The 20,236-nt window shown below is 36.1% G+C and overlaps 1 protein-coding gene across 4 annotated transcripts in view; it reads right to left on the bottom strand.

Annotated features, from left to right (window-relative positions):
- The window catches only part of USP53 (ubiquitin specific peptidase 53), a 40,618-nt gene that overhangs the window by 4,093 nt on the left and 16,289 nt on the right, over positions 1-20,236 (bottom strand). For 2 of the 4 annotated variants that reach the window (XM_056357544.1, XM_056357535.1), the window contains exons 4-16: positions 20,083-20,217; positions 18,382-18,495; positions 18,216-18,298; positions 17,787-17,892; positions 16,815-16,961; positions 16,177-16,326; positions 15,534-15,705; positions 14,479-14,628; positions 13,166-13,309; positions 12,188-12,920; positions 9,972-10,016; positions 8,739-8,812; positions 547-646 (exon numbers count right to left, since the gene is read on the bottom strand). In XM_056357544.1, the coding sequence (XP_056213519.1) occupies positions 547-646; positions 8,739-8,812; positions 9,972-10,016; positions 12,188-12,920; positions 13,166-13,309; positions 14,479-14,628; positions 15,534-15,705; positions 16,177-16,326; positions 16,815-16,961; positions 17,787-17,892; positions 18,216-18,298; positions 18,382-18,495; positions 20,083-20,217 (2,153 nt within the window). The remainder of the gene's footprint in view (positions 1-546; positions 647-8,738; positions 8,813-9,971; positions 10,017-12,187; positions 12,921-13,165; positions 13,310-14,478; positions 14,629-15,533; positions 15,706-16,176; positions 16,327-16,814; positions 16,962-17,786; positions 17,893-18,215; positions 18,299-18,381; positions 18,496-20,082; positions 20,218-20,236) is intronic. The other 2 variants (XM_056357552.1, XM_056357558.1) reach the window with 2 other exon arrangements.

The following is a 20,236-nucleotide window of genomic DNA, read 5'->3' as shown; positions in this document are numbered from 1 at the left end:
ACATTCAGGACTATGTCAAACATGACGTCTGCTCTCTTCCAAGCACACCTGTGGCTCAGTCTGATACATCCACTTTTCAAATACTAGATTTTATTTTTGGGTGCTAAATTTGTAGTTAGGTTCTTAATTTTAAGGGAGGTACTGAGCACTCACAGTTCAAACTAGAAACAACAGGTGTATGGCAGCAGCTTCTAAACAGAAGTTAGGTTTTCTCCCATCTGCCAAACTTAAAACTTTATAGGGTTACTGTGCTAAATACAAATCTTTTAATCACTGCCTGTTGCAGTATATAAATTCAAAACAGAAAAATATTAAAACCCTGGTAAGATGGTTTAAAACTATGTAAGCTACTTTGTTCCACTGATAGCATCAAAATCAAAGACAGAGAGCATTTCGCCCTATCAATTATGTAAAATACAAAAGGCACTGTCTGCCAAGAATATTCAGTACCTTAACTTCTGCACGCTTAATATTGATTACTATCATATAATGGCATTCAGTATTTCTTAAACTGTTACATAGTAAATTAATGCCAGTATTAGTTACCTCTTTACTGAAGGACTGGGCACCTGCAAATGTAATTCCGCCGGGAAATTAAGATGAGGTCTGTAGTTAACTTCTGAACTGAGCTGGTCTTTCCTCAAGTCTGGGGGGAGAAAAGAATTTTTGTCAAAATAAGCAAAAATACAGTCCAACTCTTCCTTGGTAATTCCTCAGAGGTTACAAAAACAAATAAAACAGCACAACAGGACAATTAATGTCAAATCTTGAAAGGAATTGGTCAAAATGACTACTTTGAAGACAACCTGTAACAGCTCAGATCTTACATTCATGCAAAATTATCTGGAGGAAATACTCTTTTTTTTTTTTTTTAATATTATCAGAAAATAGGTAATTACCACAATTTTTAAATCCTGTAGACATACTTCCAAGATCATTTTAACCTTTCATCTAATTAAAAACACATTTTCAAGAGCAGCTTTCTATAAAAGCACGTTTATTCAAACATCCAAAGTAATTTAAATTACCAAATAAAAACTATGATTTCTGTAAATGTCACATAATGTAATAAGTAAATGGGATGAATACTGTAGGGATTCATGGGCGTTTTCGTTTTTTATTGTTATTGTTTGTGGATTTGGTTTGTTTTTTAAAGAAACACATTATGCATTCTTTCAAACAGATTTAAAAACTTACAGCAAACCGTACAGTTCAGAGAGATGCTGAGCAGACAGAGAGCACTCTGTCACGTGCCTTAAAAAACACAAGGGTGCCTGGACCAGCACTATTACAAACCACACTCTAGAATCTCCTTTTATTCACAAGCAAAGAATAATTCTCTAAAAATACAGAATTTCTGAACAATGCAGCTCCTAGTTAACAGTAAATAAAGGAGGCATTGAAGCATCCATGCCGACACCATCTAGAATAAAACACTCTCTTGGCAAGTGACAAGCAATGGTCTATTTGTTTGGAGAGAGATATTAGATTAATGCAATGATTGGCCCATTATCATCACTCACCTGCTCTGAAGCCACTCAAAGTCTTACTGTGTGTATGTATAGACTACGTTTGTATACCTACTATGCCTATTTCAGAAAAAAACCCCAGGAATTAAATTAAAAAAAGGCAACATGTATTGCCTGATTTCTAGGAGATTCATCTCATGTTCAGTAGACAGTACTAACTTAAGAGAATTCCCCAATGAGATAACATTGGCTGTTCCATACTCCCATCAACAAAAGCTACAAAAATCTTGTATCTATTCTTAACTTATGTAATCTTACCAAGATAAAATAGTTTTTTATTAACTTGTTGTTTCCCCAAGTTTAAATAAAATCTTGGAACTTCTGACTCCTGAACATACAAAAGACCCTACAAGAGAAAAGAACTAAACTAAAAACATTGGTTGAAACTTGTTTTGAGGGTCAATATCTGCCTTACCTTTAATTGATGAAGACTAAAGACTGTGACAAAGAACACAGGTTGTAGAGACTAAAATGGCATATAGAACAAGAGAAAAAAGCCCTCGTATAGCCCTCTTCTAATCCTCCACAGGAAAAAAGAAAAAAAAATAAAAAGAGCTTGCTATTCCAGCAGGATAAACAATACCACAACCTTAGAAAGAATACTTACAGGAAAACAATGTTACTGAATGAGCCCATGTAACACTGGCAAGGGACAAGTAATTAACGTGACAGCACAAAATCACTCCAGTGGGTGATGGCATCAGAGCTAACTAACACTGAGGTAATTTTTCAAACAGAAAACATTTCATTCTGCTACAGATTTTAATGAAGTGTAAATCGCTTTACTGGGGGGGGGGGAACCCTACAGGCTCTGACACGTTATTTCGTGTGAATATTTCCAATTCAGTATTTAATCTCAGTCCCAACGTCAGGACACAGTGCTAGGAATGAATTAGTGAAATAATCTGCTAGATTCACAGTGTCTGAAGCTACTGGTTTTACCTTTCAGACTTTGACTGTATCGACTTTTTTACAAGAGCACATCTACTTAAAAAAAAAAAAAAAAAATCACAAATTAATCACCCCTACAACTGCTCTTAAATTCCCCAAACGAGCTGATGTAAAGATTACAAATTTTAATACTTTTTTCTCTACTCTAGGCCAAACTCCTAAGGAATTTAGCACATTCAGCCCTTCTGAGAGGCATCACCACCGACCGGTCAGGAGGCGGCAGCAAAGGTTAATAAGCAGCTTCCCTGCTGTGACCAGGGCACACATTCAGCCAAAGCTGCTCAGCAATACCAGGTGATTTGTGCCTTCAGAATTCCAGCTAACTTAAAAATAGATGTGTTATTTTTTCCTCTGCTGACAGGCTATCCATGCATGGTTAAAACCAGACGCAGACTTGATGGGGAATTTTGGCTCTACGTTCTTTGCAAACCTAAATAGGGGACACAGAAGCACTGTGCTCAGCTGGAGACTGACATCCTTATCAATGGGTCATAAGAAGCTTACCAATAAATGTAGTGTAACTGGTTTCTGACGTACAAACCAGTCTCCTTTTAAGATGTATGAACATCTATTTTCACATCTGAATAGCCAATCTAGATTTTTAAAAGATTAACAGCCATTCTACAGCTGACAAGTTCTCCAATACCTCCTCCATTTATACATACAGAACATACGCAAAAATCTGCAAAGCCCAGTCTCGGGATGGGGGGGAAAAACCAGCTGACAAAAAACCAAACCCACGTTAAATCTAATTTCCTTCTAAGGTGTTTTACCTGCATGTTTCCTGTAGTTTTGACTACCTGATTTTAAAATACTTTTTTTCCAAAGGTGCCAATAAAAAAACCAAGGTGTTTTATAACATCTACTGGGGCAAATTCCTCTCTCTGAACCCAGATGTTTTCCTGTATTCAGTGGAAACTACAGAAAGCTTTGGAAATATGAAACAACAACATGACCACAGTCAAGAAGGTAAACGCGTTATAATTTGTCCAAAATAGAATATTATTTTAAAAAAGCAGTGACCATCTTCAGAAAAGAAATATCCTTATAGTCAAGAAACTGTCCTTTTGGAGAAACACTCAGTTGCAAAAAATTTCTTATATATTCATTAGTCAGGTTTTTTCCCATGGCTCTAAACATCTGGAAAAAATGAAAATAAAGTTCCACTGGTTTTTTTTTTTTGGGGGGGTGGGGAGGACGTGTATACTTGCATGTGTGTGAGAGCTGAAATACGCTCTGAAGTGAAGCAACAGCCAACAGAAAACACCAATTATTACCCTCCCTTCATTCTGATGTGGCCGCCTCCAGAAGTTTCAGGTCTTTGTTTTAAAATCCAATCCTAAACCTTTTCACCATCTATTTTAAATTGCAAACTTCTTGCATTAATAAAGTGAATTAAATCTGAGACTGCTTTACATTTCAGTCTTCATGGGATTCTTGACTACATTTGGAAATCTTGGAAGTTTAGGATTTGGTTCAGAGTTGGTTGTTTTGTTTTGTTTTTTTAACCAAAATCTTTAATCTATCATTTAAAGACACTCCAGAAAGCATTTATTTGTTTCTGGTTTTATGTTAGGTAAATTAAGTAGCTGCATCTTTGCTTTACTACTCAGCTCTTCAAACGCAAGTCTCACATATTGACTGCACCATAAGGGTAATAACTGGATTTTCTTAAGTATAGTTGCATATTTTAAATTCTTACTATAAATGTATGGTTTTCCTAAGATTATGAGTTTTCCAGAATTAAGGTTTGTTTGTGGGGTTTTATGAAGGGACAAACAAACAATGACAATCTGGACTCTTTACACACTCAGCAGAGTTTCAGATTTATTCTAGATTTCAGTTGTTGTCTCATGTTATTGAGCTGAATAATTGTTAATGGGAAAACCTCTGGATTTGTAGTATTATGAACACTGCTTTGCATTTATTTTCAAAAGGAAGCAATTATTAATTGAAGTATTGATTCCAAGTACATCCTTTTTTTTTTTTAGATCCCTGAATGGGCAGCTTTTAATATTGCATCTTAAATAGGAGGCCATCAAGTACTCTGCCAATTTTAATCACAATGTATATTCTACCAACAAGTTAGTTCAAGAATGAACTGCTCTGAGCTTGGGAGGGGAGGAACCTAGAAAACAGGGCTTCTAGGATTTAAATCTTCCCCGCCATACACCACACACCCACACCTCCTTAACCCTCCCTAACAGTAATGCCTTTCATTGAAATTTTCAGGAGTGGTAATTTCATGAAGACATCTATGCATTAGAAAATAGGGTGGGTTGTCACGAAAGCCACTAAAACCCCTCTATGACTGAAAATCATTATCAGCAGCTAGCACATGGAATGCTTTAAAAATCCTTTTTAAAAAAAAAAATCTATGGTCCTTCCCAACTTCCAAGAATTAGTCGGAAGAATGTGAGGTTGGAAATCTTGCCCTCACCCTGTTCATGTCAGACATTCTTTTATAAACAAAAAAAAATATTAGACTCCACAGTTCAGCAAGTTCAAACTTAATAAACACTAACTCATTAATATAAAACAGAGATACTATATCTGCTTACTTAATATCTACATTTTCGTGCCAAAATTTGATCACACAAATGAGGCATTGGCCTTGTGGGACACTTGCTTCAGCATTACAGTTATCTATTGCTTACTACCAGTGAAAGAAGCAGCCATTTGATCTCCATAACCACTGTGTGATCCAATGTTACTATTTTTATAATGCTCTAACAATAAGTTTATTTTTGTAAGTCAGGGACAGAATTCCTCAACTGCTGAACAGTAGCCTTATTCAGCTCCAGTTAAAAATGAGGAACTGGTAAAGCAGAGTTATACAAATGATGGGCATAATTAGAAGTCCAACATTATTTCCATAAGAAGTTTTCCACACAAAAAAACCCAACCAGGCGTATTTTTTCAAGTCTCCATGTGATGCTAACAAAGATTTCTTACATTCCATTCCTCTCTCAGAAAGGACTGGGCATTTCTTTCTTAAAGTACTATTTTCTAGGGGCCTGTTTAGTGTTTACTTACCAATTCATGTCTTGTTCATAATATTCAGAGATACAATGTAAGGCAGCACAACTTGATACCCATGAACTGCTATTGTCCTTGCTAAAGGTGTCGTGACACACTTTTTAGATAACCAAAAAGCTGTGTCTAAATAAATGTTTACCCCGACAAACATGTGAAATGATCAAATTCATCAGATCTTTTCAGCCCATTGATCACTTCCACTAAAATATTATTTTCCAAACCATGCACACACATGAGAACTTCACATTTGATTTAAATGCACATTATTATTATGAAACTATTCAAAAGTTAGTTACTGAATTAGAATAACTGAATAGATGGAATTTTCTCAAAGTTTTATGATAAATCTAAGGATCACCTGGAATCACTATGCTTTTTTTAAAGAAAATGTAAAACACATGTTAAAAGTTTTAAGTATATTTAAAAGTACAGTACATAGATCTCTCCAGAGAATACTCACTACTAAGCTCAAACATGGTTTGAATCCACCTATTTTTCTTTCTGACAGAGTCCTTCATGTATTTTTCACTGGTGGTGGTTTGTTGGGTTTTTTTCTTTTTGCTATCCAAGTGTGGGTTTTTTCCCCACTGGTATGATTACTATAGTACAGAACTAAAGCAGAATACATGTCATGCAAAAACAGATCTTTGCATTCCATGCAACATCAATTTTGTTTTGTTTTGTTTTATTTTGTCAAAATAAACAAACATCAAATTAGTTCTCTTTATACAACCAATAAAAAAAATTGGAATAATGACAGAAAAGATGAAAGTGGCATGAAAAATCCACACACACACACACCCCCCAATTTAAGTCTTGGAAGAAACTATACATTATTTGAAAAGTAGGATATCTATAAAAATCAAACATTTCCTGGGGAAGTAGCCTAATACTTACTGCACCTCTTTGTACAAGCACCATTGCATTGTTCCAGCAACAGCAGATAGTGATTTTTGGCTGGCCTCTTGCTGATCTCTAATACTTACATGCCAAGGCATTTATCAACTTTATAAAAACGCAATAGACATATTAGTATGCAAAAGGAAGTAGATTTCCTTACTACAAGTGTATCTTCCTGATATTGCTTCATATCTTGAAGGAAAACAAGTGGAACCACAGTCTACCCAGATATTTTTTTAGTAAAAAAAAAAAAAGCTTCCTTAGTATCCACCGAGAAAGCTCATGGAAAGGCTTTTGGGGAAAACAGAGTGAACCAAAATTACCGTGTTTTTTCTCCGCTCCCCTGCCCCCCTTTTTTTTTCTGGTGGGTGGGGGGCACAGCCACAGGGGGGTGGGCACAGAAGGAACATACATACTTGCTAAAAAGAAAAGAGGAAACCCATACAACCAAAAACATTAAACTGCGAAATGTATTCTCAAAGCTGAATATAAGCAACAGAAACAGGGATTTACATTTAATAATTTCCATTGGATTAAAAAGAAAGCACTGATTAAGGCCAGTGAAAATGAATCACACTGGATATTTTATGCCAGATTTGAGCATCCAGAAATCACAGAATCAATGAATGGTAGAATGGTTTGCATTGGAAGGGATCTTTGAAGATCATCGAAGTTTAACTCCCCTGCCATGGGCAGGGACACCTGCTAGACCAGGTTGCTCAGAGCCCTCTCCAGCCTACCTTGACATTTCCAGTGATGGGGCATCCACAGCTGCTCTGGGCAAACTGCTCCAGTGCCTCACCACCCTTGATGTAAAAAAATTTCTTCCTTACGTCCAATTTAAATCTACCCTCTTTCAGTTTAAAACTGTTGCCCTTTGTCATGTCACTTGGTAAAATCACTAATCCTGGTGAACAACTGTGGTTTGTGTTCTTTTATGGGGAGCCTACACCAGCCAGAAGCAGTTACGTGCTGGCCACTTCCTCAGGAGGCAATGGTATATGATATGCACAAGGAAGGACAAACTGATCAGCCCATAAAGAAAATGCTTTGTAACAAAATACACCAGGAGATGACGACTGCAGCAAGAATCATTGTATCCTGACTATCTAACAATTTACAAAGAAGCTGTGGCCTCTCAAAACAATACTTACATTTTCCAGACCAAAATACTGTATTTAAAATAGATCCAAGTACAAAAAAAAAAAATATCCCCATGCCTATTACTTTGGTGCTTTTGGAGACATGTCATACTTTTACATGACTCAAACAGAATCGCAGAACTGTCAGGGCTGGAAGAGACTTCTGGAGATGATCTAGTCCAACCCCTGCTAAAGCGTTGCCACTGCTGTCTGAAAGGAGATGCTAAGAACAAGTAAACTCCCACCATGCATATTCATGACCTAGCACAGAAGTAGGGAACTACTACTGCTGCTACCATCATAACACAATTTTGTTTACATGATGGTGGAGCACTGAAATAAACCCAGCCCTCTATTTGGGAACTCTTTTATTATGGCAGATAGTTAGGAATCCTTTTACAATGTACATTTGCTCCACAAGAAAGCCAAGAAACTGAACAAATGAAGGTGCTTAGAGGAACAGAATACTTTAAATACCCCTGAAAACACTGATACTGCTACTGAAGTGCTGCTCCATCACATTTCCATCCCAATGTACCAAGAAGGGATATGAACATTTTTCATCTTTATCCATCAGTCTAACTCACTGAAAAGGTTAAAAATATGAACAAGAACAAAATGTGGAATTCACTGTGGATGACAAAACCCCACAATATAGATTTCTTTTGCCATTTTAAAAAGACAGCATATACAGGCTATGATGAATCAGCAAGAAAACTCTACTGAAAAAACTATATAAAAATATCATTTTTATATACCATGCCCAAATTTTATATAAAAAATATATTTTGTATTATATATATAAATATATAAGTTATATATCATGCCTAATATCATGCCCAAAAATAGCCATAAATTCCACGCCAACTTTCTTCTAATCCACCTAAATATAGCCAACCTGTTATACAAATTGTCTACCTTTGAAACATTTCATTGTGGTTTTTTAAAAAAGAAAAATCAATGATAAATTGTATATACATTTTTTCAATTTTATAAAATATCATTACATGAACTTATGCAGCAAAATTATTAAATAAAAAAGGCCAATCAGAAAGCTGTCCATGTCTTATATGATATTAGTTAGTATTTAATGATATGATATTAGTTAGTAAAATTTTGGTACATCTAAATTATTTTTAGAAAGCTTCTTATTCTTTATACAAGTTTAAGTTCTTACCATAAAAGTTTCTGTTCTGCTGGGATACTGGATGTAACACATTGTCAGCTTTTTTGGTTGACAGGTTCTGTTCACTGTAAAAGAAGCATGTGTGTACTTTGAAGGCTTAAACTATTGATGTATGATCACAAACTTTATTGCCTTAACTGCATACAAGCATAAAAACTTTTCCTACGTGAAACTGACTCTTGTTACCATTACTGCCACTTTTTTTACTAACAGACACACTTTACAGAAGAACGTAACATAGTTGGGTGGCCCTTCAATACTTTTAATACCACTCCCACTCGTGACAGGCTGTGCTGATGCAGAAAAATTTAGGATGACCTGAGTCCTTTAATATGAACAGACAAAAAGTATAGTTTGTGAGGCTGGTATTCCCAGTCTGTTCTGGAGACTGGATGCCCACTCATCCCAGCCTTATTCGAGAGTATAACAGCAGGATGTCTAATATGCAGCACATAGAAAGCGTATCTTCTTGATCTTAATATCACATCAGCCTGCTTAATAAAGACAGTTGGTTCCCAAAGTTATTAACAACAGGAAAACGATGTGCCATCTTTGCAGCTGGTAGCTATTTCTCACTTTTTCCTCGTAAACTAAAGAATTTCTTAATCATCTCAAAAAATGCTTATTAACAGAGATCCTCAAGAAAGCATGACAGTTTTTAATACCTGTTTTCTGTAGTGATTTTCAAATAGAACAGAAACCACTGGTCACCTAATTAAATTTATTTGTAGGTTTTACTTAAAGGTGCCACTTCAATGCAGCAAAATAATACTTCCTATGTGGTATTATATGGCTTCCAACTTATATCATGAGTATCATCCATGTCTGAAACACAGATTTTTCAGTGGTAAGTTTACACTCTGAATATGTCAAAGGTAAACATATAGCAGCATCTGACTATGGCAAGCTTAATTTTTCTAAAAATGCAAAAAATCCCATCAATATCAATATTGATTACATGTAAGCTGTTAACTTACATTCTACCTTGCTCATTTTCCTAGTTTGACATTTTGCTATTCATTAACACTTTGTTGTGACAACAAACGCCATTCTTCTATGTTGTGACTGCCACTTGGTCTTTCATTCATAGGGAATTTTAATTTAAAAACTTTTTCCTCAAACTGGAAGATTACAGCAGCAAACATAAGAGCAGAACAAAAAGTAACTAAAAACCCCAGCAGATTTAAAGCTTGCTGCTTTACTTAAGCAAAAAGCATGCCTTACCCATCCAGATAGGGAGCTGACAAACACCCTGCCAATTCCTTCCTTCTCCAAGAGTAAGGCAGGGAAGAAGATACACAGTGGCAGTTTTTCAATTAAAGAAAAAAGAAAACAAACTCTTGTTATTGAAAGGACAAGGAAACAAGAAAAATACTCAAAGAAAGTGGAAGGATGGGGAAAGAACTTAACAGAAAACAAAACACTAAGTCTTCTTTCCACCTTCTAAAAGAACATTCAATTAATTAAGCTGATTTTTTTTGGTTTTATTAGACAAAGTCTGAACAGTTAGAAGGGAACTAGGGGGTATTGCCAGTCAGTTCTAATTACCAGTCATATAAAATCTTTCTGAAAGTCCCAACAAATCAATTGTATTTTGATAGAGTAGGTTTTTTTCCTTTGACAAATATTTAACCAACAATGTAAGCAGATTCTTAATTAACCGACTTATCATATTTTCTCTCAAAAAAAAAGACACCTGCAGCATTCAGGCATCCCATTACCTCTTGGGCACGTTTAAAAATGAGGCATGGTTGTAACTGTAGAAATCAGTGTTCGAGGCCACTGTAAACACTGAAAAATATAAACATGGCTTGGAGTAGCTTTACACATATTTCTATCGTTAACCAGTAAAAAGCCCATAAGGTTTTTTGTACAGCAGGGTTTGGTACAGTTTGTTGGGAGGGGAAAGGCGGGAAGGGGGGAAGAAAAGAGGGGAACAGATAAATGCATGGGATAAAGCATTTTTAATGGGAAGTGGACACCACAGTCAATCTCCAGATCACAAGGTCCAAAAAGCACCCAAAGACAACAGAGGCCACTTACAAAATACTGCTCTGTCTGCTGTCATCTTTCATAAGCATCTGCTACCAGCTACTGGTATAGAACTGCATTTTAGATGAACCTTTGGCCCTACCCTGGCACGGTCATTTTTATGTCCTTATTTATGCTTATTATGTGAAATAAAATAACCCCCTAGGAAACTAACAACTAAGCAAATGACTGATTGTACTTTCTTGCAGCACCAAAATAATCAAAGGCTTTTCAATTTATACAGAAGCTGTATTTTATATGTTTTAAATAAAAAAATTGTTTGGATAAATTGCTACGATACTTCATGAAGTAAGTTTTAAAGTTTTTCATCTCTGCTTAGAGTAATCAGAGACTTAATTTCCTGGTATTTGCTATTCTCTTCCCCCCTAAAATAACTTTTCATGAAAATACACATCCAAAAATTTTCTCAAATCTAGCAATCATTTGTGACTAGGCTTGGTCTCATAGCTGAGCTCTTCCATTTTATGGTTACAAACAAGATTTAGAAGAAAAATAGATGGCTTCTCGTAGAAACTATGGTCCACGTGCAGTTTAAGACACACAAAGAAAATCACATGTGAAAGGTTGATAACTTTATATTTCATAGCACCACATAATGGTTTCAGTTGGAAGAGATCTCATCAGATCACCTAGTCCAACACCCCCTTACTCAAGCAGGGTCAACTACAGCAGGCTGGCCAGGACCATGTCCAGTTTTGTTATGAGTATCTCCACAGACCGAGACTCCACAATATCTCTGGGCAACATACTTGTTACTAGCGTACATCAGTTCTGAGGAAGTTTAATAAAATTTAGCTACTACTGACATTTTTGGCCAGTTCTAGTAATTTTATGCTTTTCAGCAAAGATTTCTTTTAAACAGGCCAATCAATTATCAAGTGAGCAATATATATCTGAAGTGTTCTAGAAAACTGGATTTCAGAACAATGACTAGTAACACTATACAAGATTCACCTACTGCCATTCCCATCTCTTGTCAGAGGCCTTCTGTACGGCTGTTACAGGTATGATTTATATAGATGCTGGTATTCCATTACAGATGGCAAGTTACCTGCAGTCTAAAAATCTTGTAACTGAAGAAATGTAGCAATTAATTCAAATTAACACACCCTGCCCCTCAGCAGAGCTTAGCAGTTCTGGCTCACTGCCATCATAAGGTAGCTCAGTGCCTTCCAAACAGAACTACAGTTGCAGCCTCAGACTGAAAGTAAACTTAACACTAAATTGTCCACACCCTTATTGCTAGATACCTTGCTACATACTTAACCTCAAGCTTACAAAGTTCCAAAGCATGTTCTCTTTTTTTTTTTTCTGAAGCAACACAAACATTAGAACAACTAATTTTGCTGTTAAATACAATCTATGCAAGTTAAGAGCACTAGCATTACCTGCAGGAAGCACTTTCTTTAACATTCTTGATATCTGTTTGATTAATTCCTTCAATAACAGGCGAGTCTGGATTTGCAGATCCATTGCTGATATGATCACTGCTTTCATATCCAGATTCTGTCCTCTGAATTTGCCAGTTATCACCATGGATTTTTCTCTCTGTAAATCCTTTGCTTTTTTCAGCATTCCCTTTTCCCTCTGAATCCAGTGAACTTCGGCTTCCTGTATCCTGTTTTGTTTCATCTTCATATATAGTCATCAAACCTTTCTGGATTTGGTTCTCTTTTGGCCAATGGTTAAAGCTTCGCTCCTTTTCATGCTTAGGTTTACTGTTCAGATTTGCCTTGTGCTTTGGGCTGTGCTGTTTTTTCTCAGTCTCACTGAAAATGCTGTCTACATTTAGCGTCTCTCGCATAGGTTTCCAACCTTTAGTTCTGCTTCTGCCACTGATGATACTGCCTTTGTCCCTAGAGTCTTGACTGGTGTCTGTATCATAGCCAGTGACACCATCGGTCCGGGTCCTTCCTGTTGGTTTCTCCCCAGTAGGAAAAGCTTCTGGTTTATTTGATCCAAGGGCCTGTACAGAAAGCTTTGCTTGGTGAGCTGCACTATCATGCTTATAGGAGCCTCTTCCCTGGCTGCTGTATATGCGCTGATCAGCACAGTGTCTAAATCCATTTCCAACTGGAGGAGACCCCAACTTCACGTTGGAACGATCTTCCCCAATCAAATCTTATGAGACGGAAAAGAAAAAAGCTCGATTAAAGTTCTCATTAATATTTAACTGATAGTTACAGTATTACTATTTCTTACGCTAATCTCAACAAATTCAGTATGTAATTCAGAACACTAAAAACTGGGAAACCCTAATCTTACAATGCATTCTCTTAAAAGGAGAAAAAGATCTGCACAGCTAGTGTTGATGCCAATCAATCAATTTAACCCACTGATTCTCTGGCCGTATTTTTAAAGTGTACCTCTCTGTCTCCCAGGCTCTTTTCTTGGTCCTCGGTCTGCATCTTTTCGTAAAGATGTGAAGTTTTTCATATCGGCAGCTTTCTGAGCACACTCTCGGGATATGTCCTTTAGCCTGTCCTTTTGATCGCTGTAACCTAACTTAGCTGCAGAAAATACTTTTTGTCAAAGATCAGTACTAAAAGGTAATACTCATCATCTAAACACACAAATATATTTACGTACCATAACATCTAGTTTTTAATATTAGTACTACTTTAAAAGACAAATTAAGAAAATGAGAGTATAGTATAGATATAAACATACAGGAATCTCCAAGGAAACTACTAAGCGTAGCTAACGAAAGTAACCAAAGTAGCATTACGTCAAGCATGTCTTACAAACACCTCTTAGTTATTAAAATTGAACGATCAAGACACTTTCAAAGCATACACTATTTGCATCAAATTTTATGAATTATACTGACAAAATAAATTTAAGTTAAAACTTGTCTAAATGTGAAGGTTTACTTTTTATTGTAACAGTGGAGTCACTGTTTCTGAAAACAATCATTCTATTTCTGAACTAAATACTGACCATTTTTGGGCCATGACTCCATGAAAAAAGTTACTGAGCTGAGCTTTCTCAGTTTTAGTAAGTCTAGGAACTCAACAATAAACAGAGAAGGGAAACATCTCAAAGCAGGCAGCATCTCTCCACCTGAGAAGTATGGGGAGTTCAGAGCAAAGGCATTCTGACTAGTAACGCAGAAGACACTGCCTCGTATGACTACTTACAGCTTGATTTTGCTTGGAAGCCTAATGTAAAGATATAATGGGTTTTTAATCAGGTAAGACAACTTTTTTGCCATTTTTTCCAAACATAAGATAAAGTTCATTAATCTACAGTACTATAAATAATGCTGCATATCACAACAGTGTGGGGAACAGTGTTCCTCAAATAACCAATGATCCACAGAGCCACACCATGTGCTCCACAAGATCAATCAGCTTCAAGTTTCTAATGTGTCTTTTAACTGACAGTACGACTGGAAGGCATGCTGATGTTTGAGAAATGGATCAAGGCCTCAAGAGCAACTTTAGTGCAGGGGTAATAAAAAAAGTTTTGCATTTACAGTTCTCATGAAAAGTTAGCATTCCATAACAGATATTACTTAAAACATTAATTGTTACTCAAAGACTCATTCAAGTCAGTGGTGGAATTCTTCCTTTAGAAATAGTTTTAGCCCAGACATTAGCACATACCTGTTATGCTATTATTAAATGTTTTGGTAAATAAGATGTTTGGGTTTTTTTCAGGGGTAGGAAATACATACCTGGACCTCTACCGCCACTAGCTTGAATATGGCTTCTACTGAACGCGGAATTCTCTGGCTGAAGTTTCTTATTACTTCTTTGGTTAGTGGGGTCTCCAATTCCATTCTCTTTCAAGTGGTCTGATTTAGAAGCAGAATGCTTTTCAAATCCTATCAAATAACACATCTATCTTTAGAAATAAAAGGCTTCCTAATATAAGGTTTCCAATATCTAAATTTAAAAAAAAAATCAGAAAACTCTTTAATTGTGGATAAAAAATTAAAAAAACTGTACAAAAAACCACACCACATTTCAGTATGCTAGGCAATAAGTTTCTGTAATATTTTATATACTGCCAAATTTCTAGTGTAGACTGCAGTGGAACAGGGTCCTCAAAGTCTTTCTTCCCTGAAGAGGTCCGTGTCCTCTTGCTACTCATTATGTGAAGAGGAACACATAAAATTCAATTGGTTTTTTTAATTAATTTACAAGTATGTTATATTTAACAGAAAAAAAAAACCAAACCCAAAAAAAACCCAAGCCAGCGGTACAGACTACAGAACCAAAAGACAGGATTCTTACATATTGAGGCCTATGCCATACAAATCTTGGAGAAAAGAAGTTTCCTGTAGCTCCTCCTCATTTTTCCCAAAGCTCTGAATTGTGCTCTGTGTGCATATACACATACACACATGCTCCATACCTGCATGAAGCTTTGAAGTATCTTTTAACAGCATTTTAAAAGGTATCTTAAATGTATCAATATACACATATAAAAGTATACTATGATTTTCTTCTGAGATTTCTTGTTATGTGTACTTATGAACAATTTAAAATAGAAAAATCTCTTTTCCCCATTATCCATGAGTCTCAATTTGTATTCTCTTATCAGACACAAACCAAACAGTTCTAGTACTGAACATATACATTAATCTCTTTCAAGACTTTTCAGATAATTATCAATGAAAGTATTAAAGAACAAAGCAGCGCATCCATTACCTTCTCCTTTATAACCCCCACTTCAGAAATATATTTGATACTGTTACTTAAAAAGAATAATATCTATCTTAATTACCCAATTCTTCGCCATTTCCTCCTGCTGCTTTGCACTGAGACCAGTGAATAATCTGCTTTGGAGCATCTTCTGGAGATACAGCTGTGCCATCTGGGTTAGCATAAAATAGCAACAACGGTTGAAAGTGACATCGAATGCACCTGGAGACCACGTCTTTCCATTTTGTTCCGATCTAAGAACAAACAAAAAAACCTCAAGACAAAAGCCCAAAAGTTGATCAACATCATTCAACACAATTACGGAAAGAATAAATTATTAACCTGATTCCAAAGGTATATTAAGATTCAACATTCTGCCACAAGAGTTTATGTAAACTGCAGCAAAAAGCTAGAACCAGTATTACATGGGCTAACAATCAGACCATCAACACTATGGATACAGCTGCTGGTAATTAGGGCATCTTTTTCATTACAAGAAGTACAAACTCAACAGTAGACAAGTGCAGGAACACTCTGAAACACCTGACATTTGGAAGGCAGAACTGTATAGCAGTGAAGTCAATACCAAAATTAATTTGTGAAAACTGATTTACAAAACTAAAGGTTTATTAAAGCGTTTGACTTGTTTCAAGTGTTGTGTCAGAAGAATGCATTTTAGAAGAGTAAAGATCACTAAATTTGGCAGCAGTAAAAGCAGCATTTACCTCTTTTACATTCGCATCATCAAACAGCACCCATTTGCAACTCTTGGTGTGAAAAGCAAAGGCACAGTAATGTCGGCTTGTGTAGCAAATCATTCCCACAAGAAAAAGTTCACTATTTTTGGCATTTTCATCCGTAACCCTATAGAACAGCTGTAAAAATGGTTATATATTTTAAATTCTATGTAAAACATTTAGCCTCAATTTCCAGACCTACTGCAAGCATTTCACCAAAGGAATTGATATTGAAAATATCCTGCTGCATTATACAATTTCTCATGAGTATAAATTATTTTTGCACTTAGTAGGTCTACTTTATTTTTGCACAGTTGAAAGGGTAAAACAATAGTGCTCTGGAGTGATTCCACGAATTTCAATTTGAACATGATAAACCCAGATTTTCAACTAGGAATTCACCGACATTCATCTTTGTACCTAGGCACAAGACCAACACTTCTGACAGGACTTTTTCCTCTCACAGAAACTACATAAAGCAGCATATTGTAAGGAATAGTAAAAGTAGCCCAACTTTGAAGTTGAAGTGTGCTTTTTCGAAAATACATATGTATTTGTATATATATCTAAAATACATGTAAAATGAAATTACAGAATAAGCAAATTGTAAGTTTTAGGCCAGATACCCCAGGAAGATAAAGTTGTGTTGCCAGGTTCCGCATAACCTCTTCTGTCAGATCAGAGTGTTCTGAATCCCAGACTAAACCGATCGTGACGATCTCAGGACAGTTCATAAGAACACGACGAATTTTTATTTTTTGACCACAGTTACTCTAGAAAAAAAGGGGGTGGGGGGTGGGGGAAAGCAATGGGAGGGAAAACAAAGATGTTTAAAAACTGGAAGACCAAAGCTGAGTTACTAGACAAGAAATAGCGCTACAAAACAACTCCGCAACTTAATCTAATTCTCAGATTTAATTATTGGGGGTTTTTTTCCTAACAATTTAAAGATAAAATCCTTCATCATTAAAACACTCTGATGAGGACTACAGCTAAAATTCTACATCCAATCACCACCTTAAAAAAGAAACCGCTGAAAACATCCAAGTCACCATCACAATTTCTCTTTTGTTCCCCCCTCCATTTCATCATTTAAGCCTAGGTGTGTTTGTTTCTTGTGTACTTTTTATGGTTCCTAAATTAACTGTATTTACACAGAACCACTTAAGGAAGACAGGATTAAGTAGAACAAACTAAAATAGACTATTTTTGTCAATAGAAGCACAAAATTATTCCAATAGAAGACAAGCTGTTAGTATATGAACTAAAGCAGCTTCACTCATAAGATACATCTGTTCAACTAAACAAAACCACCTAATGAAAACCACCTAGCTCTATGTTGAACAACAAGTGAAGAACAGTTAAGCATAGAGCTAAACTCAACTTTATCTAAACAGGCCACCTGCACCTACACCATCACATTTATCTATAAACCAGAGCAATAAAACGTAAATTTAAGGGCTTTTTTTACCCTAAGCTGGACTGAGCTGAAGTAACCACTGGTAATGCTGCTTTTAGGGGAATAATTTAGCCTGACTTAATAGCCTAAAAAGTTCTCCCTTGTATCTTAAAGTAATGCAACATCTTTGTTTACTTACAGGACACTTTCTGTAGTCATCTGTAGTATTTGCTGCCTGCAGCAACTCTGCAAACATTTCCGGCTTGAGACGCTCATGCCTCTCCATCATTCTTTCAACTTCATTGCTGTAAAAAGTAAGTTGAAGTAACTATGGATCTCCCTTCTTAAGTGTTAATGGATTTCAGTCAACTCTCAGTTAACTATATCTTATGAATATAAGAAAAGATACAGTGGTAAACCAGTAGCAATACACACATCCTTTTTGTCAAGATCTTGCTACATCTTGGTTTTGAAATCCAAATGTTACTTTTGGACCTTATCTCAAAACCACATTTTAACAAAGGAATACACATTTATTTTTAACACTTACTGCATTTCTCTGGCATGCTTTGCTTATTATTGAAAGGGTGTACATACAGAAATGAGATACAAGAATAAAAGCTCTTACCACAAGGCTGTGGTAGAAATATAACGCACAAATTCTGTAAAAGGCAATGGGTCTGATGATGCTCCACAACTGCGACATACACACTAAAAAAATAAAAACACTTTTATTTTTATTTACTCAGGACAGTGGAAACAAATAATTTGTTAAAGCAATATAAAGGTCTGACCTGTTCGTACAGTGTCATAGCAAACTTCTGATGAGAAATACAGGATTTTGAAGTGCACATATCTGTTTCACTGTTTGGCACTAAGTGAAAATGAATCCTCTCAAGGATATTTTCCTAAACAGAAATAATAATGTAAATAAAAACTGAACTGATGAAGTCAGAATATATGAGCAAAATTACAGTTTAACACTTCAACTACTCCCCTTGCCTCCAAATATTCCACCTGCAAATTTAATGAGTATTTAATTCCATCCCTATTCACAATCCAGTGGATGGGAATTCTCTTCATCTCAAAGTTTCCAAACATTAACAAAACAGCATTAAACAAGTTACCCAACTGTTCCTCCAGAGTGCATTCTCCTCTGAAGGAAGTGAGTCTTCAAGAAAAATTTAAAAAGCTGTTCTTACAGTAAGACACGACATTCATGTCATTGCATGCAATGACTGAAATATTTTTTGGACCCTGTCGCAGTTTTTCATACTTTTATGTTTTTCTTTGCACAGCAATCTGATCACGTTTAGCACATGCACTGATGCAAGTACTACTGACAGAAGCATGGAAAAAGCTCATAAATAGCACATGCTTGATCCCATCCCAAATCTCACTTTTTCCCTTTAAAAGAAAGGAAAATAAAAAGGAAAGAAAGGTACTGTGATTTTCATCAGTTTGGCCCATGAATCAGCATGGCCATTTTTAAACCTTTCGCCTAAAGTACCAGAGGTAAGGGGGAGAAGTAAATCTATTCAAGTAGGTCAGACAGCTGATAACTTTAGGGGTCCAAATGCATTTTGATTTGATGGAGCACTAATGACAGATTCTCCTTCATAACTGCAATCCTGACTGCAAGATCTCAAAGAGCCACTTTCAGGAGTTCTCAGCTGGATTTTCCCATGTATATGAAAATGCATCTGGCAGGTAGGTATTTCATTTGTGGATACTTCCTAAGGACGCTCAAAGCTTAAAGTAATCCAAGCAGCCACAATATGTTCTGTTCCTCAGATCTGTCTCTGAAGTTTAATATAGATTTCTTTTTCTTTTTTCTTTTTTTTTTTTTAATTTTTGTTATTGAACAGTTTTCACTGTCTTATTCACAGGTCTTATTAGAAAGGCTTCTTTACCAGTGTTCTATGCAATCTTGAATCATCTTTTACGGCCACAGTAATGCCTCATTTTTCAACGAGACACTCAAAAGCAGAACATAATTTCAGCAAGAGTCAAGATCTTCAAGTTTTCACTCTCTCTTGGATAACAAAATGGAAATCTCTTCTGCAGTAATGAACTGGCTAGTTGTAATGGAACATATTTCAATAGCTGCTGAGAGAATATTTGGAGTAATAGACTACATATTCAAATTTGTAGGTGCCTCTTCTCCCGAGGAGATAACCCTTCTCTCCACCCAAAAACTTGTAGAAGTGATTGCGAGTTCATCAACCTCACCAACCTCCTGTAGTAATGATGTTTCACAAATTCCTCTGCCTGACTTACAGAGTTAGGGAATAAAGTAAGGAGAAAGTTCAAGATCACTCCACCCCACATTACCTGACAGTTACTGCATGTGTCTGTTCCCCTGAACTGGCATAAAGAATGTCAGTAATATCACTTGTGTCCCACCTGTAAGCCTGGAACTACCAGAACAACAGTCCAGCTTAGCATCCACGAAAATACCATAACTGTACTCAACTATCACAAAGAATACTTACAAAACATTCTGCTGCATCATCCATGAATCCAAGCTGGAAACGCTGTTCATCCTTAAAACTTTCTGCCAGGGCATGTCTCATGTTATCTGATGGGAGTGCTTTTTCTCGACTGTGTTGAAATTGTGAAAATATTGCCTAGGAAGAAATACGATTA

This window comes from Falco biarmicus, chromosome 1, assembly GCF_023638135.1.
Source record: "Falco biarmicus isolate bFalBia1 chromosome 1, bFalBia1.pri, whole genome shotgun sequence".
Taxonomy (NCBI): Eukaryota; Metazoa; Chordata; class Aves; order Falconiformes; family Falconidae; genus Falco; species Falco biarmicus.
The sequence above is the reverse complement of the archived record's forward strand: the minus strand, read 5'-3'. Positions and strand labels throughout refer to the sequence as shown.